At 45.2% G+C, this 18,021-nt stretch overlaps 1 protein-coding gene across 1 annotated transcript; it reads right to left on the bottom strand.

Annotated features, from left to right (window-relative positions):
• On the bottom strand, positions 11,992-15,887 carry LOC8073263 (lysine histidine transporter 2). The gene is made up of 8 exons (XM_002444073.2): positions 15,522-15,887; positions 15,229-15,395; positions 13,759-14,145; positions 13,239-13,632; positions 13,014-13,119; positions 12,795-12,886; positions 12,584-12,652; positions 11,992-12,489 (listed from the first exon to the last, which is right to left on the bottom strand). The coding sequence occupies exons 1-8, from the start codon at positions 15,561-15,563 to the stop codon at positions 12,391-12,393; spliced, it is 1,356 nt and encodes a 451-aa protein (XP_002444118.2). The 5' UTR covers positions 15,564-15,887; the 3' UTR covers positions 11,992-12,390.

Raw genomic sequence — 18,021 nt, 5'->3', positions numbered from 1 at the left:
ATTTGTGTGCGTCTAGGCCTGATATTATGCTTAGTGTGTGCATGTGTGCTAGATTTCAAGCTAACCCAAAAGAGTGCCACTTAGTGGCTGTTAAGAGAATCTTGAGATATTTAGTACACACTCCTAACCTTGGCTTGTGGTATCCTAAGGGCTCTAAGTTTGATCTACTTGGGTATTCGGACTCCGATTACGCCGGTTGCAAAGTGGATCAAAAAAGCACTTCGGGGACATGTCAATTCCTCGGACGGTCCCTAGTGTCTTGGAGTTCTAAAAAGCAAAATTGTGTAGCCCTTTCCACTGCCGAGGCCGAGTATGTTGCAGCCGGTGCATGTTCTGCTCAACTACTTTGGATGAGGCAAACCCTTCATGATTTCGGATGTCGTTTTACCAAAATCGCATTATTGTGTGACAATGAAAGTGCCATAAAGCTTGCAAACAATCCCGTAAGCCATTCAAGAACTAAGCACATAGATGTCCGACATCGCTTCTTGAGAGACCACGAAGCCAAAGGAGATATCGAAATTCGCCATGTGAGCACCGAAAAGCAACTAGCCGATATCTTCACTAAGCCTCTTGACGAGACAAGGTTTTGTGCTTTGCGTAGTGAGCTAAATATACTTGATTCTTGTAACGTGGTTTGAAATTTAGCACACCTTTAATTGATCAACTAGTATCTAGGCAAAAGGTTTGCAAAAAGGTTCATAATGTGGTTCAAAATGCTTTATCAAAAGAGAACTTGCATTTTATGGTCACTACTTGTTCTTGATTATTTGTTGCTCACCATAACATATTAAGTGTGTTGTATCCCTCTTTCTTCCTTTCTCACTTTTTGGTGCTTGTTGCCAAAGGGGGAGAATGAGAGGGGGGTACAATTTTTTTCCTTGCCTTGAATGATTGTGTGCATACTTATCATACGCATCACATATATTCTTGTGACACTATGTGCAGCACCCCACAGAAGCATGGATGTAGGGGGAGCCCCATCACTTAACTTTATATGTGAAACGTGAATTTTGGCCTCTTATGCCATTTTGAGAATTCAATTATCCATTCACATATTTAGGGGGAGTCTCTACACCCATGACTTCAAAATCTCAGTTATACTTTGAATATTTTGTAAGCTCTAGTTGTGTTGTCATCAATCACCAAAAAGGGGGAGATTGTATGTGCAATCAAGCCCTAGTGGGTTTTGGTGTTAATGACCACACAATTAGAGGACTAATGAGATTTGTTGAGATGACAAGCAGGTAAAATAAGAATGAGGATAACACATGAGATGTGAGATGGAAAAAGCCCAATTTACCAAATGTGTTGGTCCATTGATGGAGTTGAACGAAAACATTCGGTGAATTATAGCACTCCAAGTTTTCAATAGATGAATGGCGTTTCGACTCAAGTGGCTACAAAGTTTTTATCTTTTGTTGAGTTTTAGGAAACGCCACACTATCAAGAGGGATGCAAATTAAGTTGGTAAGATGAGGATAGGGGTGCTCAAGTCAATTTACTTAATGCGCATGAGAGACACACTTGCACTCACAGGCACTCAGGAAATTTCTTCTCGGCCAGGGTGACCCGGTAGTACCAACCCTCAGGGCCGGTGGTACCGGCAGTGCCAGCCTTTCTCCCGAGTTTTGCGAGAAAATGAACTACCGGTAATACCGGGCTCGGGCTGGTGGTACCGGCCAGCACCAGTAGTACCGGTGTGAAACACCGGTAGTACCGGCAGGCCAAATCTGCGCTGACTTTGGTTGTGGAGATTTGAACTGCCGGTGGTACCGGCCTTCCACCGGTGTTACCGGCAATGGTCGGTAGTACCGACAAAAGCCCGGTGGTACCGGTAGGCTTATTTCTCGCAAATCATAGAGTCTTCTTACCCTTAGATCTGAGGTAGCTGATGGTACCGGTGGTTGCCCCGGTAGTACTGGCAGTTGTTCAGGACCTATGTATAAATAGCTCTTCCCTCATTTCTGACTGTTGGCTCTTCCATTCCTTCGAATCCACATCTAAGAAAACAGTCTCCAAGCTTTGACTCACCCACTCTCTCTCCCTCTTTGCTCCTAGGCTTCAATCCTTGAGAGATTCAAGCTAGAGAAGTGAGATTAGAGAGTCGGGAGCTTCAATTCGTGACTTGGGCACTTGGTTTCTTCGTCTTGCCGGTTGGTTTGCATTTGTTACTCTTGGGTTCTTGGAACCCTAGCCAGCTAGGCGTTCTTCGTGGTTGCCCATGTTGTTTCATTTGTGAGGGCACCCCGAAGTGTTTGTATTACTCTTTGATTCTTAGTGGAAATCTCTAGCTAACCTTCGTGGTTGCTTGAGGGAGGAGGCCTAAGTGGTCGGACCTTCGTGGTCACCTCAACAACGAGGACGTAGGAACTCCTTAGTGGGGATTGCCGAACCTCGGGATAAATATCTTGTCTTGTTGTGGAGGTAACATCGACTATCCTTGTTCTTGTGTTCTTCATGTTCTTCCTCTCTATCCCTTTTCATAGGTGAACAAGGGCCGATCTACATTTTGGAGAAGAACTGAGTCAAGGGAACTTCCACATCATCCTCAACTACATCTAGGAGAGTGGGGTAACTCCCAGATCTAAAATCAAAACTCATTATACTCTGATTTTGTAGCTCTCTTAGGAGGCCGGTAGTACCAGCAGTTTGCGTCGGTAGTACCGGCTGTCTTACACCAGTAGTACCGGCCAAAACTGTCGGTGGTACCGACAGGCATTTAACTTCTGCAACTTGAGTTTTTGAGTTTCAAGTTTTTAGATAAGCCTATTCACCCCCCCCCCCCCGCCTCTAGGCTACCAAGGATCCTTACACAGTCGCCATGATGATCAACATAAGGGTCACACGACTCCTATAATATTGAGAGAAGAATGAACCGCTAACCTGAGTCTTTGGGAGCCGCCCCCACCTTGAACTTCTTGGCCATCGAGGGCTGGGCCTGTTCGAGCGGCCGCTTCAACCTAAGGAAAGGGGAATATGCGTAAGAGAGGCCGTAATCCAAGAAAATGCAAAGACGTCAAAAACAGGAACCCCGTTGTTAAGGCCTTACCCCACAGGAAGAGTGACCCGCCTGCCAACGCCTCGACCAGCTAGCCTCGGGCCGCCTCGTGTCGATACCCTGGACCTCTCACAGGCTGGTGCAGGCCTTGGCTCGGCGTCCCCCGCCAGGCGAGCGCCAGGGCTAGAACTCCTACGACCTTCCTCCCCCTAGCTCGAGGCCGCGGCACGACCACGGGTCAACGGCCCCTTCACCGCAGACTTAGCCCGAGGGCCCGCCTTAGATGCGGGAAGAGGTTGAGGGCGGGGGACGGCCCAACCCTGCGTAGGCGCTGGAGGGGTGTCGGCGCGAGAACGGCGCGGAGAAGACTCCCCTTGTTGGCCGTCACGGGACCCGCTCGACGCTCCCTTAGGGGCTCCCGTCATGTGTCGGCTCGCGGCGGGTCATCGAGGATCCTGTCGAGACGGGACGCCATCCCCTCAGAGTCGTCGCTATCATCGTCGCCCTCATCGCCGTCGTTCTCATTTGGAGAGTCCTCCTCAGGCTCCCCCCTTTGCCTGGACTTCACCCGACGTGTCTCCAGCTCTTGACGCTCGAGATTCTTCTTCTTTTCCTCTTTCTTTTTTAAGTCCTTTGCGGACTTCTGCTTTTCCGTGGACTCATGCCGCTTGTCACGATCGACTTCATCCTCCTTTACTGGAGGCTTCGAGGATCGAGCATCGATCGATCCCTGCACAAGCAAAGATAAGTCTTAAGAAGGACCCAAGAAAATCAAGAATCGAAGCCATAAGGGGGAAAAGGATTTACTAGGTCAATCGACCCCTTGTCGGGCCTCATAGGGAAGCCGTTGACGTGCTCAGGCTGGAAGTCACCTGCAACGGCCGCCCTGACTCTAGCTGCAACCTCTTCGTCCGCAGGAGCCTCGTTGGACATCCGGCACGCCTTGAGATCCTGGGACGAAACGCCGAGACCCATCTCATCCATCCTCAGTGGCCGAGACATCAACGGGAGAATCCTCCGATGATGGACAGCTGAGAGGACGAGCGCGGCTGTCAGGCCCTCCTTGCACAGCTTCTTCAGGGCATCGAGGATGGGGTCGAGCCGCGATTGGTGGGTCTGGACGACACCGTACTTCCAGTGGTCTGGGCGCTCCAAGATCAGGCGCCCGGTGTAGGCAGGGAGGAGGTCGTCGTCGTTCCACAGGTAGAACCATTGGTGGTCCCACCCGGCGTGGCTCGACGTCAACCCCACCGGGATGTACTCACGCGGCTTCTCCGCCTTGCCAGTCTTCAGCACCAGGTTGAGACACCTGGCCCGCACCAGCTTCCTCACCCCTGTGGTTCCACTGGGGGCATGGAAGAGCTCGCCCCCGTACAAGTGGAGCCACAAGTCCCAGTGTGGCATCATCCCGAGGTAACCCTCACACACCGCGGCAAAAACCGCCGCGGCGGTGATGGCGTTCGGCGAAAAATGCTGGAGCTCCACCCCGTAGTGGTGGCAGAGCGCCCGCATAAAATGACTCGGAGGGGAGCCCAGGCCATGGCGGTGGAACTTGGCGAAGGAGACCACATAGCCCTTGGGCGGCCTTGGCTCCTAGTGATCCACTACCGGCGCAACCCACTTCGGCCGTGACGAGGAAACGCGTGGACGCAGGAGCCCCTCCCTCTCGAGCTCCAACAGCCGGCGCTCCGTCATTGATGACGGGCGCCAGTCGTCGGCGGCTATGAGTCTCACCGGCATCTTCAAGAGGAAGGAGAGCGGCTTTGCTACTGCTCGAGGATGCACGCGCGTGAGATGGCAAGGAGGCAGAGACAAGAGCAGGGGCGAAAGGCGAAAGGAGCGATGGCAGAGAGACCCAAGGATATTTATAGACAGCAACCCACCAACGGATAGATCCGACAGATACGGTAACTCCCCTAGTAAATGCACCGCCTAACGGTCTTTATCTCTCTCTCACAGACGGGACGCTACGAATTCCACGCCAGTGCAGTGCTGCAACGGCTCCCGCCTGAAAAGGCGCGCCCAATGGGCAAAAAGGCGAATCGCCACGGCCTTTTCCTTCCCCTGTAAGCTAAGGTACGTATTCGTTACGGTGAAAATCTCGAGAGGTCGCAGGCTGACCCATCGAATGGGTTCGACAGCCGATCTCGAGTACCAGAGTCAGGGATGCCCAGCGAGTGGTCGAAAATCGAGGCCCGCCTCGAGAACTCGCTGGGGATGTCCAAGGTGGGGTCGAGACGGTCGAGAGGAATCCCCCTGAAGGGAGGCATCGAGCCGCTGGACTCTATCGAACGGGACCGGTAACCCCGACCATGTTGACCCCGCTTTATGAGAACGCCTCCGGGCTACAGCTGACCCCCTCGACGGGGCACAGGTTCTCACTTGGATTACCCGCTAGGAGCTCAATCTGGGGTAGATGGCGCTCGCTCCACCGGGAGTACGTCGTAACCCCAACGCGGAACCAACCAATCGAAGCCTCTGACTCACCCTCCATGACGAACGTCAAGAGCACTTCCGCAGATTGGGCAACATAAGCCCTCAAAGGAGTCACAAACTCCTCCAAGGGCTCGGGGGCTACCCCCGCGGGGTCGCTCGTGCGACCCCACGGAAACTCGACTAATAAGAAGAGGCTCTCCCCGAGCGCAAGCGCTCGAATAGAGACTCGGGGGCTACTGTCGAGGGTATCAGTAAGGGGTACCCTAACCGATGCACATGACGAGAGTGCCCGTATGTAAATCGAGGTCCCCGACTCGACGCCCCCTAGTCGCATACGCGAGTGTCGACGTCGTAGCCTCGAACACGGAAAGAGAGTCGTGCGAACTAGCCGGGGCTCGACCAAGCGGCGACCGTCGAATATGGAAATAGGCTCGTACGAATCGAAAGGCCTCGAGCGCAAGGACGCTGCCCGCCGCCTGGCCCGTTCTCACCTAACCCGTCAGTCACGGGAAGCGCGGTAAGGGAACAAGCACATGTCCCATCGTTCTTTTTTGCAGCCTTGCCCACCAAGCGGGCCAGAACACACCAGGGTGCAGCGAGGTGGTCGGAACATCCCGTCAAGACTCCCTCGAGACGTCCAAAGTCAGCGCCCTGCTCAGCAAGGCTTTGTACGACACCTGACCCTCGAGCAGGCGTGCTCCTTCTCGGAGAAGAGTTGGGCGACGAAGGACGGCGCCCCAACCACTCTAATGCAGCTGCCACCACGACGTACAAGCGTGCAATGGATAAACCGATCCAGGACGGCGTGCAGGAGCAGGATTCAGGGGCACGTGTAATCATCATCAAGGTACCAAGACTAGACGGCTCGAGGCCACGCCAGTACGGAGGCCTCGAGTAGGTCCGCGCGCCACACCCCTATCGACCCCTACTCTGTCACCTATGCATGTAACCTAGGCCTCCCCTTGGGACTATAAAAGGGGAAGCTCAGGAGCGGATAGATAACAGGAGACATACGTAGAAGAGCAACCATACCCATTCTTCATCCATACTAGCTTGTATTCACCCCTGTACAAGCACTTAGGTGCAAGATAATACAAACCCCCCCCCCCCCGCTGGACGTAGGGCCTTCTCTTGCCCGAACCAGGATAAATCTTTGTGTCTTTTCTTGCATCACCATCTAGAAAGGGGAGCACGCATACAAGTTTTACTCATTGGTGTGACCCCCCGGCAGAAAACACCGACACCTATGAACAATCACCAACTCGTGCCAATCCTCCTTCGCTGCTCCAAGCCGTCTAGGTGGCGGCAACCACCAAGAATAACAAGAAAACCGCAGCCAAATCGATCCCTAAGTGCCACTAGATGCAATCACTCAAGCAAATGCACTTGGAATCACTCCCAATTTCACAAAGATGAATAATCTATGAAGGAGATGAGTGGGAGGTGTTTGCTTAGGCTTATAAGGATGTCAAGTATGCTAGAATGCCAAGAGAGTCAGCCCCAAGCCGACCAACACGTATTTATAAGCTCCTCAAACAAATAGAGCCGTTGGTTCTTTCACCGGGCAAAACACGGGGTCACCGGACGCTCTTCATGTTACACTGGACGCGTCCGGTACCTAGAACTTTTCGACCGTTTGAAATCTAACCGTTGCCGCCAACGTGAGTCTCTCTGTGGCCGCAGCACCGGAATCTCAGTGAGTCCACACCGGACTCGTCTGGTCCTCAACGGACTAAAACTCAGGGAGGTCTGCAAACGCACAGGGTCACCAGACGCTGAGCATCGGACTGTCCGGTGCTCACCGGTCTCATACGCAGGGAGGTTCACAAACAGACCGCACAACGGACTCATACCACCGGACGCACAAACAGGGACAAGCCTACGTCCGGTGCCTGGTGTCCAGTGCCTAACCCTTGCTGAGGCAGGCACTGACTGCACACCGGATGCACAGACACAGCGTCTGGTGCCTCTGGGCCAGCGTCCAGTGAGTGTCTCTTAGCGAGAAACACTCCCGCGACTTCTCCAAACTTCCCACCGGCGCAATATAAACTAAGCACTTCACTTTCTCAAAAGCGTTGAATCCCGCCTCGCAAACTCTGCGGGAAGGAGAGAGGAACCCAACCCCTCTATACCCTTCAACCTCCACCTCCTTCTCAAAAAGTGCCAACACCACGAAGTGTAAACCTATATGTGCACGTGTGTTAGCATTTTCACAATCATTTTCTTCGAAGAAGTTAAATTAGCTCACTAGGTTCTAAATGCATGCACATGAACAATGACACCTAGTGGCACTTGATAACCGCTTAGCCAAAGAATTCCCCTCTTTATAGTACGACTATCTATCCTAAATGTGATCACACCCTATATGGTGTCTTGACCACCAAAACCAAAACCCTAAGCAATATCTTTGCCTTGATCTCCATAGGGTTTTGTTTTTCTCTTTCTTCTTTTTCAAGTTGAGCACTTGATCATCTTGTGGTCATCACCATGATCATCTCTTGCTCCATCACTTGGCATGTACCAACCTCATTAAGTCTACACACACTTAGTATAGGGGTTAGTACTAGGGTTTCATCAATTATCCAAAACCAAACTAGGGCTTTCATCGGTCCACATCTACAAAAGCAGAAAGGGAGATCAATCACAACAAGCACCGAGAAAAGATGGGGGAGGAGAGCACCGAAAACCAATAGGAGAGGAACATCACAATTACAACAAGCATCTAGAGTGAGAGATGGGGGAGAAGGAAGAATATGGAGAGGGGAAAGGCTTACCATCGTCAGAGCAGCTCATGGTGAAGACCGGTGGTGGAAGAGCAGCCGAGCACAGACTGGAGTCGTGCAGTCATGCGGTGGAAGTGACTAGTGCTGGAATAAATCGCAGCTGTTGTCGGGGATACTCCCGTGCCTTCCTCTATTCTACCTAAACCCTAAACACTAATAGGCAAAAAACTTAATGCCCATTAGCCCAGATAGAAGAGGCTCAAAAAGATAGCAGAAACCTAGTCATCCATCTTACCAGGTTTCTGATTAATCATGATTCATCTTACCAAATCGAATCCTAGGGGTGACCTAGACGATTGATGGAACGACATAAAAACATTGGCCAGGAGACCCCTCAAAACTGAGCAACCATCTATTTATAGAGGAGGATGAAATACTAGTTGTTTTCTCCCTCAAAAGGTTTCTGTGAGAATTGGCGATCCAATTACCAAGGAGCAATAATGGCTACCTGTCAGAACCCTAATGGTTTTTTTCGCAAATGTCATTAGTCTGGTGTTTAAGAAATTGATCTGGTACCTCTAGAGATGCATTTACACGGTTTGCTCAAATTTACTGCCAGTGTAAAGCTATTGCACTGCGATTCGCTAAAGCAACTACTAGTGTAAATAGATTTACACTATAGATCTCTAGAAGACGCCTGTGAAGTTCATATTTTTTCAGTAGCCTTTCATACTAGTAGAAGCTGAAGACGCCGGTGAGTACAAAGCTTTGCTATACTAGGCCTTGTTTACGTCACTCTGAAACCAAAAAATTTTCAAGATTCTCCGTCAGATCAAAACTTTTGGCACATGCATGAAGCATTAAATATAGATGAAAATAAAAACTAATTGCACAGTTTAACTGTAAATCGCGAGATGAATCTTTTGATCCTAGTTAGTCCATAATTGGAAAATATTTGCCACAAACAAACTAGAGTACTACAGTAGCGAAATCCAAAATCTTTTCGCATCTAAACAAGGCTCTAGTGTTTATGACCAATTATTTATATGCATGAGATTTATTTATATATATGGACTCGATATAATAAATGTGAAAGCTACAAAGTTCAAAACGGCATAATAATGCTTGTTCTTTTAACGTTCCAACTACAAGATACAGTATGCTGCGAGCCCTGTGGATGATAGAAATACTCCTACAAGCCAATAGCATCAAACTCCCTCGTGTACATAAAAGCCAATTAACCCTAGGAAATATAAAAAGGTGGCATACTTATGCGGTTTGCCTACGATTAACTCAGAATAAACCTGATTTAATGCATAGGTAATAACTAGCAAATATGCACGTACGTTGCAACAGGATAAAAATATTTAAATATATTCATAAAAACAACATACAAGAATATTACATATCTATTTATATATACCCGTGTGTTATAACGGGAGAAAAAAAATAATCAAATATATTTATAAAAACAACATACAAGAATATATTACATATCTATTTATATTTTACCATTTTTATAAAATGTTAATATAATTTCTGATATCCATGACATCCATAATAACTTCGCATTAGCAATAATACATGACAAAAATCTTCATTAAGTCTATACCGGACTAAGTCTATACCGAATTAAAATACTACCATGACAAAAAAAAATCTTCCGCTATAAGCTATAAAATGGTATGGTTGTGGTCGATGAAACCCCGTTCGTCGAGATTTGTATAAGTTCAAGGGCCGAGAGGTGCATGTATATTTCTCCATGTTGGGATAGGAAATATGGATCAGAACCAACCCATTGCGTGGAGTAGCTTGGCAAGGGCAATATGAGTTGTGTCTGAACTTATTCAATCCAGACCGGCTTGTGTTATGCTCTATTTTACTTTTTCACAATATAAAAAGCAACATCACAAAAATACGCCCTTTCGTTACAATGAGATCCAATAGGAAGCAAGTTGTAGCACAGATCAGGTCAATAATTTTTTTTGCTTTTTTATTAATATATATACATATAGAAAAAAAGTTCACTGTCGATGGACTCTAACTGGACTTGGAAAAAAACAGAAATAGAAGAACATCAAAACAGAAAAAGAATTCAGAACACAACAAATTTCATGGCCGATGGACTCTAACTGAAATTTGAAAAAACATAAATAAACAGAGCTGAAAAAAAGACTTAACTTGGAAAAAACAGAAATTAAAAAATAGATCAAAAGAGGAAAAAGACTAATCGGAACTAAAAAAAAGAAATGGACAAAATATATGGAAATAAAAAAGGCCTCATGTCCTCTCTTATCTTTTCCTAAGGCAAAAAGAAAAGTCTGAATGTTTCTGGAATGAAATAAAAAAGAAAATAAAGCTAGAAGAGAAGAGAAATATAGATATTTTTTCACTCAGATAAAGGACTCTATTTACCTTGAGGAATCGGGTCTATATGCAATGGGCCTAATTAAGGCCATGCCTAGCCGCGTATTGGGCTTATCTGCATCAGGAGGCCATTGGGTTCAGGGTTCTTGATTAATTGGGTTAGACTGGACCTGTAACTGAGACCTGAGCGTCCCATCAAGGATTATTAACTCGGGTCACTGGCCGGGAAAGGCAAATCTGTGGACGCACGTGCTACGTTAAGTGGCGGACAGAATACAAGGCAGATTAAAATTTTCACGATTAGATATTAGGGAGAGATACAGCCACATCATCAGCAGGAATGCAGGATCAAGTTTTGAATCTGAAGGTGTCTATGGCATTCCCAGTTGATGCGTGGGGGGGGACACAGATAAATTAGACGACAATCTTAGCAGAGGCATTATACTGAAGAAAGGAAAAATGTATGTTTCTTAGTTCTTAGTTCTTAGTTCTTATCCAGTTGATGCACCATGAAAGGCCGAACATTTTGGGCTTGTATACCTGGAGCCACATGATGCAGGGAAGCTGGAAGAAACATGCAAGATTTGGTTAGCTCTGAAGTTGTATTGCAGAATTTAGAATGCACCACTGTTGTAGCAGGAGAAAAATGGATCAATTATGGATCTTTGGGAGCTTACAAAAAAAGTTGTTGGTATGAAGGTGATGACTACAACTACAAACATTCCCAACGTGGATGAAGAAGGAGGGCTGCTACATATATACTAGACCATTTGTAGAGGCGGCAAGGTGGCTCCAACTCTAGCTGTCCCTACAAATTCATCTTGCAGAGACGGCTGGTAAAGCCAGCAGCGTCTCAATTTGAATTTGAAGAGGCGGTTCGAGTTGGAGCCATCTCTGAATATGCATCTTCAGAGCCACCTCAATCTGGAGCTGCCTCCACCCGAAAATGCTCCAGCTGCTGAAAATTGTTTTCCCATTGCTAAAAATTGTTTTTGGAATGGTGAAAATAACAAGTTATCTTGTGTTTTGTTACCTGAGCCACACAAAACTGGAACGAAGAGCATGAGTTCATCTCAAACCTCATTAATCCTAGAGATTGTTTTAGTACTTGATCATCATCGTTTTAACATGGATGATCACACACCTTGGATGCTTAAGGCCTGTCGAGTCTTACAATCCTACGACATAAAGTTATTCACATCTAATGGACCTTTCATTTTTCATTTACAATAATATTATGGAACAGTTATAAGCATTTAATGTGGGCATATTTGTTTAACTTTGGACTGACGCCTCTTTTTGAAGAGGACTGAAGCTAGAATTTTTCGTTTATCTAAAAAATATCAATATTCGAATATAGAACTTGTGTAGTTCATCAACATGACCCGAATAGAACACCTTGTGTAGTTCAATGGTAGTGTTCTCAACAAAGATCGAAACTTGTGCTTGTATACCAAGATAACAGATGTGAAAGCTGCAAAGTCCAACACACCATAATAATTAATGCTTGCTCTTTTAACGTTCCAAGTACAAGATACAGTATGCTGTGGATGATAGAAATACTCCTACAAGCCACTAGCATCAATCTCCCTCGTGTACATAAAAGCCAATCAACCCTAGGAAACATAAAAAAAAGTAGCATATTTATGTGGTTATGCCTATGATTAACTCAAAACGAACCCTGATTTAATCCAAAGGGAACAAAACAGCCACATCATCAGCAGGATCATGTTTTGAATTTGAAGCCATCTATCGTATTCCCAGTTGATGCGTCCAGTTGACCCTATTAAATTTATTTGAGACAACGGGACAAGTCTCTGACCTTTAGAATCTTGTGATGCTTACAACTCCAGTTAAACAATTTTACTGGTAGAATTTGTATGTCTTGGCTGACAAAATAATCTGCCGCATCCCTCCTATCGGACCCAGAACCAGCAGCAGCACTCCAATAACAATGCAGATCTGAAGAACACGGAGAACACAGATAAATTAGAGGACAATCTCAGCAGAGGTATTATACTGAAGAAAGGAAAGTTGTATGTTTCTTAGTTCTTACCCAGTTGATGAACCATGAAAGGCCGAAGCGTTTGGGCTTGTAGACCTTGAGCCACATGATGCAGGGAAGCTGGAAGAAACAAGCAAGATTTGGTGAGATCTGAAGTTACATTTCTGGACTTGGTTTTATATATGAATGGTTATTGGGACTTGATCACATTGATTATTAAGACATTGCAAAATTCAGAACGCGCCAATCTTTGGGAGCTTACAAAATAAGTTGTTGGTGCGAAGGCTAATCCGCCAAAGAAACTGAGCAATCCACCAAAGAAGGGGAAAGTGATGCCTACAAACATTGTGAACGCTGCACAGGTTGCACACACTTGTCAGTCTTGTTTGTTAGAACGTCAGATGCTCATTTGGTGAGCACATGATTTCTCAAAAAAAAAGGTGAGCACACCTTCCGTGTTCAAGTCAGATAGAGGCATTACCAACGTAAACACTCCGGGCAATAAGACGGAGAGTGAAGCTTGGAGCGAACCGCAGTTTCTTCACCAGCACCGTCTCTATCATGTCGAACACTGGCATGGCATAAACCTGCGCCCGACAATTGATCGAGTTCAGTTCAGTTGAGAGACGATGATATATACATATATGCAGTACTGAGTTTGATCATGTACCAGCGCGACATGGATGAAAAAGTGAAATGTATGTACCTGGTAACTGCCAATGACATGGATGACGACAAACATGTTGGCGAGGGCAATGAGCCACTTAGGCTTGGAGAGCGTCATGAGGATGTTCTCATCGACACCACTGCCAAAGGCCCAGTACCCAACGAATGCGACGGGGAAGTAGCAGATCGCGACAATGACGTAGGCGACGAAGGCACCCTTCCACATGGGCTTCTTAGATGGCTTCTCCGGCGTGGACGGGATGGTAGCCTGGATCTCCAGCACCACGTTGTGCCCCGAATACGCGAACGCGACGTCCCCTAGGCCCCCGAGGAAGTCGAACACCTTCCCTGGAGTCGTCGTCGCGCGCAGACTATAGTCCACGTCTGTGCCCTTCCCCTTGTCCAGTGATGCGCCCCACGCAATGGTGGAGTAACTAGCACAACAAGTGTAGCACATGATGTCAATATAGTTTTTCAGAGATTTGCCAGACACACAACAGTTGGTTTTCAGAGATTTGCCGGACACGCAACAGTTGGTTTCAGTACAAATGTTGTGTTACCTAAGCGACATGATGGCGGCGGCGAGGGAGACGGCGGAGATGGAGTTGAAGTTGGGGAGCTGTGAGAGGACGAAGTGGACGGAGGCGAAGATCATGATGAAGTAGGAGAGCTTGAAGTCGCTGCACTTGCCGTCGCAGATGACGTCGTGGAACTTCTTGAGGGACTGGCCGCCGGTGACCATGTAGATGATATTGAGGCTCACCTCCACGGCGAGCTGCTGCGGCACGACGATCCAGAGGCCCAGCCGCTCGCCGAACACGTGCTGCCCGAGCTCGTGGTAGCGGTCGAACCGCTTCCCTGGCACCATCTCGTGCATCTCCACCATCTGCCATAGCGTGTACAGCGTGATGATCCATGACAGGATCATCACCACGATGCCAGGGCCCCTGCACGCATGGCGATCAAATAATTTAAACCATGTCTATCGTTATCGATCTCCTAGTGTATTAAACTCATCATCAGGTGACTGACAATGTTTAAGAGTTTTGTATGTATTCTTTTTTTTAAGGCCCTGTTTAGTTTCCCACCTAAAATTTTTTCATTCATCCCATCAAATATTTGGACACATGCATTGAATATTAAATGTACATAAAAAAATCAACTAATTACACAGTTTGGTTGAAAATCACGAGACGAATCTTTTAAGCCTAGCTACTCTATGATTAGCCTTAAGTGCTACAGTAAGCCCACCCAAAATTTTTTCATCCATCCCATCGAATCTTTGGACACATGCATAGAATATTAAATGTACATAAAAAATCAACTAATTACACAGTTTGGTTGAAAATCACGAGACGAATCTTTTAAACCTAGTTACTCTATGACTAGCCTTAAGTGCTACAGTAACCCACATGAGCTAATGACAGATTAATTATACTTAATAGATTTGCCTTGCAGTTTCCTGACGAGCTATGTAATTTTTTTTATTAGTTTCTAAAAACCGCTCCCGACATTCTTTCGACATATCCGATGTGACATCCAAAAAATTTTCATCTCCAATCTAAACAGGACCTTAGGGGAGTTTTGTATGTGTATCATGTTACTCTTCTGTCACATCTAGACAAGAACGGCCCAACAGTGACAGATTAACACATGAGACTACTATACTAATAATATAATAAAATAAAAAAACAAAAATATGGGAGAGGCAAGTCAAAGATACCTCTTGCAGTCAACATAAGGGCCGGAAAGGGACAAATGAGCAAGGTTGAGATTTTTTTTTTGGCACAAATCAGGGAAAAAATCTGGACTTTTCTTATTTCATCAATCTATTTGTGTATTGATTGAAGGCTAATCGATCAACGTACGACTACCGAACAAACAAACTAAAGCCACTCGATTAACATCCATTCCCAACAGATAATTAAACAACAGATTAAACAACTCGTTTGGTGAGTAGACCGGGGATCGAAACTAAAATATATACTATACGGAAAACGGGTTTGGATTTGTGAGATGAAAATACGTACCAGCCGAGCTCGGACATGGCGTAGGGAAGGCCAAGCACGCCGGCGCCGACCATGGCGGTGACATTGTGGAAGGCGGAGTACCACCACTTGGCCTTCCTGGAGGAGTTGATTGGGAGCCACTCATCGATCGACTTCTCCTGTTGCGTCCTGCCGCCGTCGTCCTTCTCCTGCATGTGAGTTCTCCGTCAGTAACCCGGACGCCCAGTGGATGAACAGGCCCCTATATCATCTATAAGATTTCCATTTCCACGGTGTGTGTGTGTGAGAGAGAGAGAGAGGCAGTGCGTTGGTACCTTTTGAGGAGAGAAGCTCTGGGGCGGTGTTTGCGTCCCCATGGATGGAATGGATGATATGATGGCCGAACTTGACCTCGAGCTCTGCTATGGCGAGAAGAGAGAAATGGAGAGGAGGTGCGGGGCTCCTCGCCTGTTTATAGGAGTAGCAGATCGCGAAATGACGAAGTGGCGGCTCTGCAGTCAGTCAGCTCTGCTCATGCGGTTGCCGGGTGTCCGGATCCACCGGATGGCCCAGCGGCACGAGTAAGTAGGGGGAGTTAGTTGCTGGTGGCCGCGCACACGGAGATCCTGGCTGACCATGTGTTGCGCACACCGCTAGATCCCTTATTCCTCCGATCCTTCCCAGTCCCGGGCTTGGTTTGTTGCCCTCAAAACTTGGAGGTTTAGTTGGCTTATACCAGGCCAGTCGAGTTTCATTCTAGTTTCATTGTGTTTGTCGACTACTCTCTGTCAGTTCCCAAATAATTCAATTCCTATAATTTATGCCATTTAAACTTTTTTTAAGTTTTTTTTTTGGGGAAACTTTTTTAAAGTTTAACGAACTTTATTATATAAAAAAGTAATAACATGTATGACATAAAATAAGCAATTTATAAAATATATTCTATAAAAAAAATCAAATGATAATAATTTCATACCATAAATCTTAGCGGTCTTTTTAAAAGAGAGGAGAAAAGAGATATGGATTATAAGTTTACACTCAACACATGCACAAGAACAAGAACGTTTGTGAGAGAAACAAGTTAAGTCATAGGTGAACTAACCACTGTATGAGTTGGTTGACAGATTCGCTATCACAGTATCCTCAAGAGTTTTTAGTAAAGCCACCAAATCTAGGATTTTTTCGCAAAAATAGAAAAAACTCATCTGCAAGAGTTTCCAATCTCATTTCTCAATTATTTAGCACTTGAAAAAAATAACCAAATGTGGCATGTATATGCTCACGTATCGTTAAGGGCGTGGGAACAAATAAAGAGTAGAAAAGAGTTTTTATTGCAAATGTATAAGAGAGAATTAATAATAATAATAATAATAATAATAATAATAATAATAATAATAATAATAATAATAATAATAATAATAATAATAATAATAATAAATGGTTAGGATAATTAGAAATAGTATAGGATTTCTGATGTAAAAATTTTTTCTATATTTTAGAAGTAAAATATTGGAAGCTGTTGTAGATGGTCTTAATTTTATCCCCAATACTTTTTGGTAAGTTTGAAAAATTTATGGTTCTGAAAAGAAATTCTTACATCTCTAAGAGTTCCGTAAAAAGCTTTCAATCTAAAACTTTTTGGCAAGAATAGAAAAAACACGTCTCCAACCGTTCCTAATCTCACCTCCTAACTTTTTCATGCTTGGAAAAATAGACCGATCACGCATATATATCCGCAGATCTACTACATACGTATCCATTTGCCAACCTAAACGTAAAGGTCGTGGGAAAAATAAAGTGTAGGAAATGGTCCCTTACGGAAATATACAAGAGAGAAACAATATATAAAAATAGTTAGAATAATTTAGAAGTAGTATAAAATTGCTGATATAAAATTATATTCTATATTTTAGGAGTGACTTGTTAAAAATTATTGGAAATGAGTTATTAAAAACTATTGGAGATGGTCTTATTTTTTTTTGAAAATAAACTTCATAGTTTTGAGATAAGATTTTTGATCAAATATTGAAATTATAAATTACTTTTAAATTATTGGGTTTATAAATATGAAAATCATATAAATAGATTTATTTAAAAAATACTTTCATAAAATATACATATATTGTTTTTTAATAAATATTTTTATAAAAATAAAAAATCAAAATTGTGTTTTGAAGACCATATCTCTATTCGAAACGACTTCATTTTAGTACTAGAATAGCAACAGCAGTAACGTGCTTTGTGTCTCTTGTGCCTAAAATTTGGGAAGCAGGGCAAGACACCTGTACGGTTCAGTGCGCCGTCGTCGTTTTAATTTGTTTCATACATCAGCGCGCTAGCTGAGGCCTGTTCAGTTTGCAAAAAATTTTCGCTTCGGGTACTGTAGCACTTTCGTTTGTTTGTGACAAATATTCTCCAATCATAGACTAAGTAGGGTCAAAAGATTCTTCTTGCGATTTACAGATAAACTATGTAATTAGTTTTTATTTTTATCTATATTTAATGTTTCATACATGTTTTCTAAGATTCGATGTGACGGAGAATCTTGAAAATTTTTAGTAGTTTTTGCAAACTAAACAAGGCCTGAGGCTATTACGCTCCACACGATGCTAAGTCAAGTCAAACGTGATGTGTCGTCCTCAGGAATCGCGTACGCGTGTTCTGTAGAAAATGTGCCTCAATAGTCCTCGGTCCTCGAATCGATCGTTTAATTTTCGACTCCAATCATGCACGTCCACCTTGCTAGTTGCGGTCTGGGTGCTCAAAGCGGCGAGAGGGCCGTGACCCAACGACTAATCTCCAGTTTTTATTTGTATACGTATCTAAGCAAGAAAC

Source organism: Sorghum bicolor, chromosome 7, assembly GCF_000003195.3.
Source record: "Sorghum bicolor cultivar BTx623 chromosome 7, Sorghum_bicolor_NCBIv3, whole genome shotgun sequence".
Taxonomy (NCBI): domain Eukaryota; kingdom Viridiplantae; phylum Streptophyta; class Magnoliopsida; order Poales; family Poaceae; genus Sorghum; species Sorghum bicolor.
This window is presented reverse-complemented; position numbering and strand designations above follow the sequence as displayed.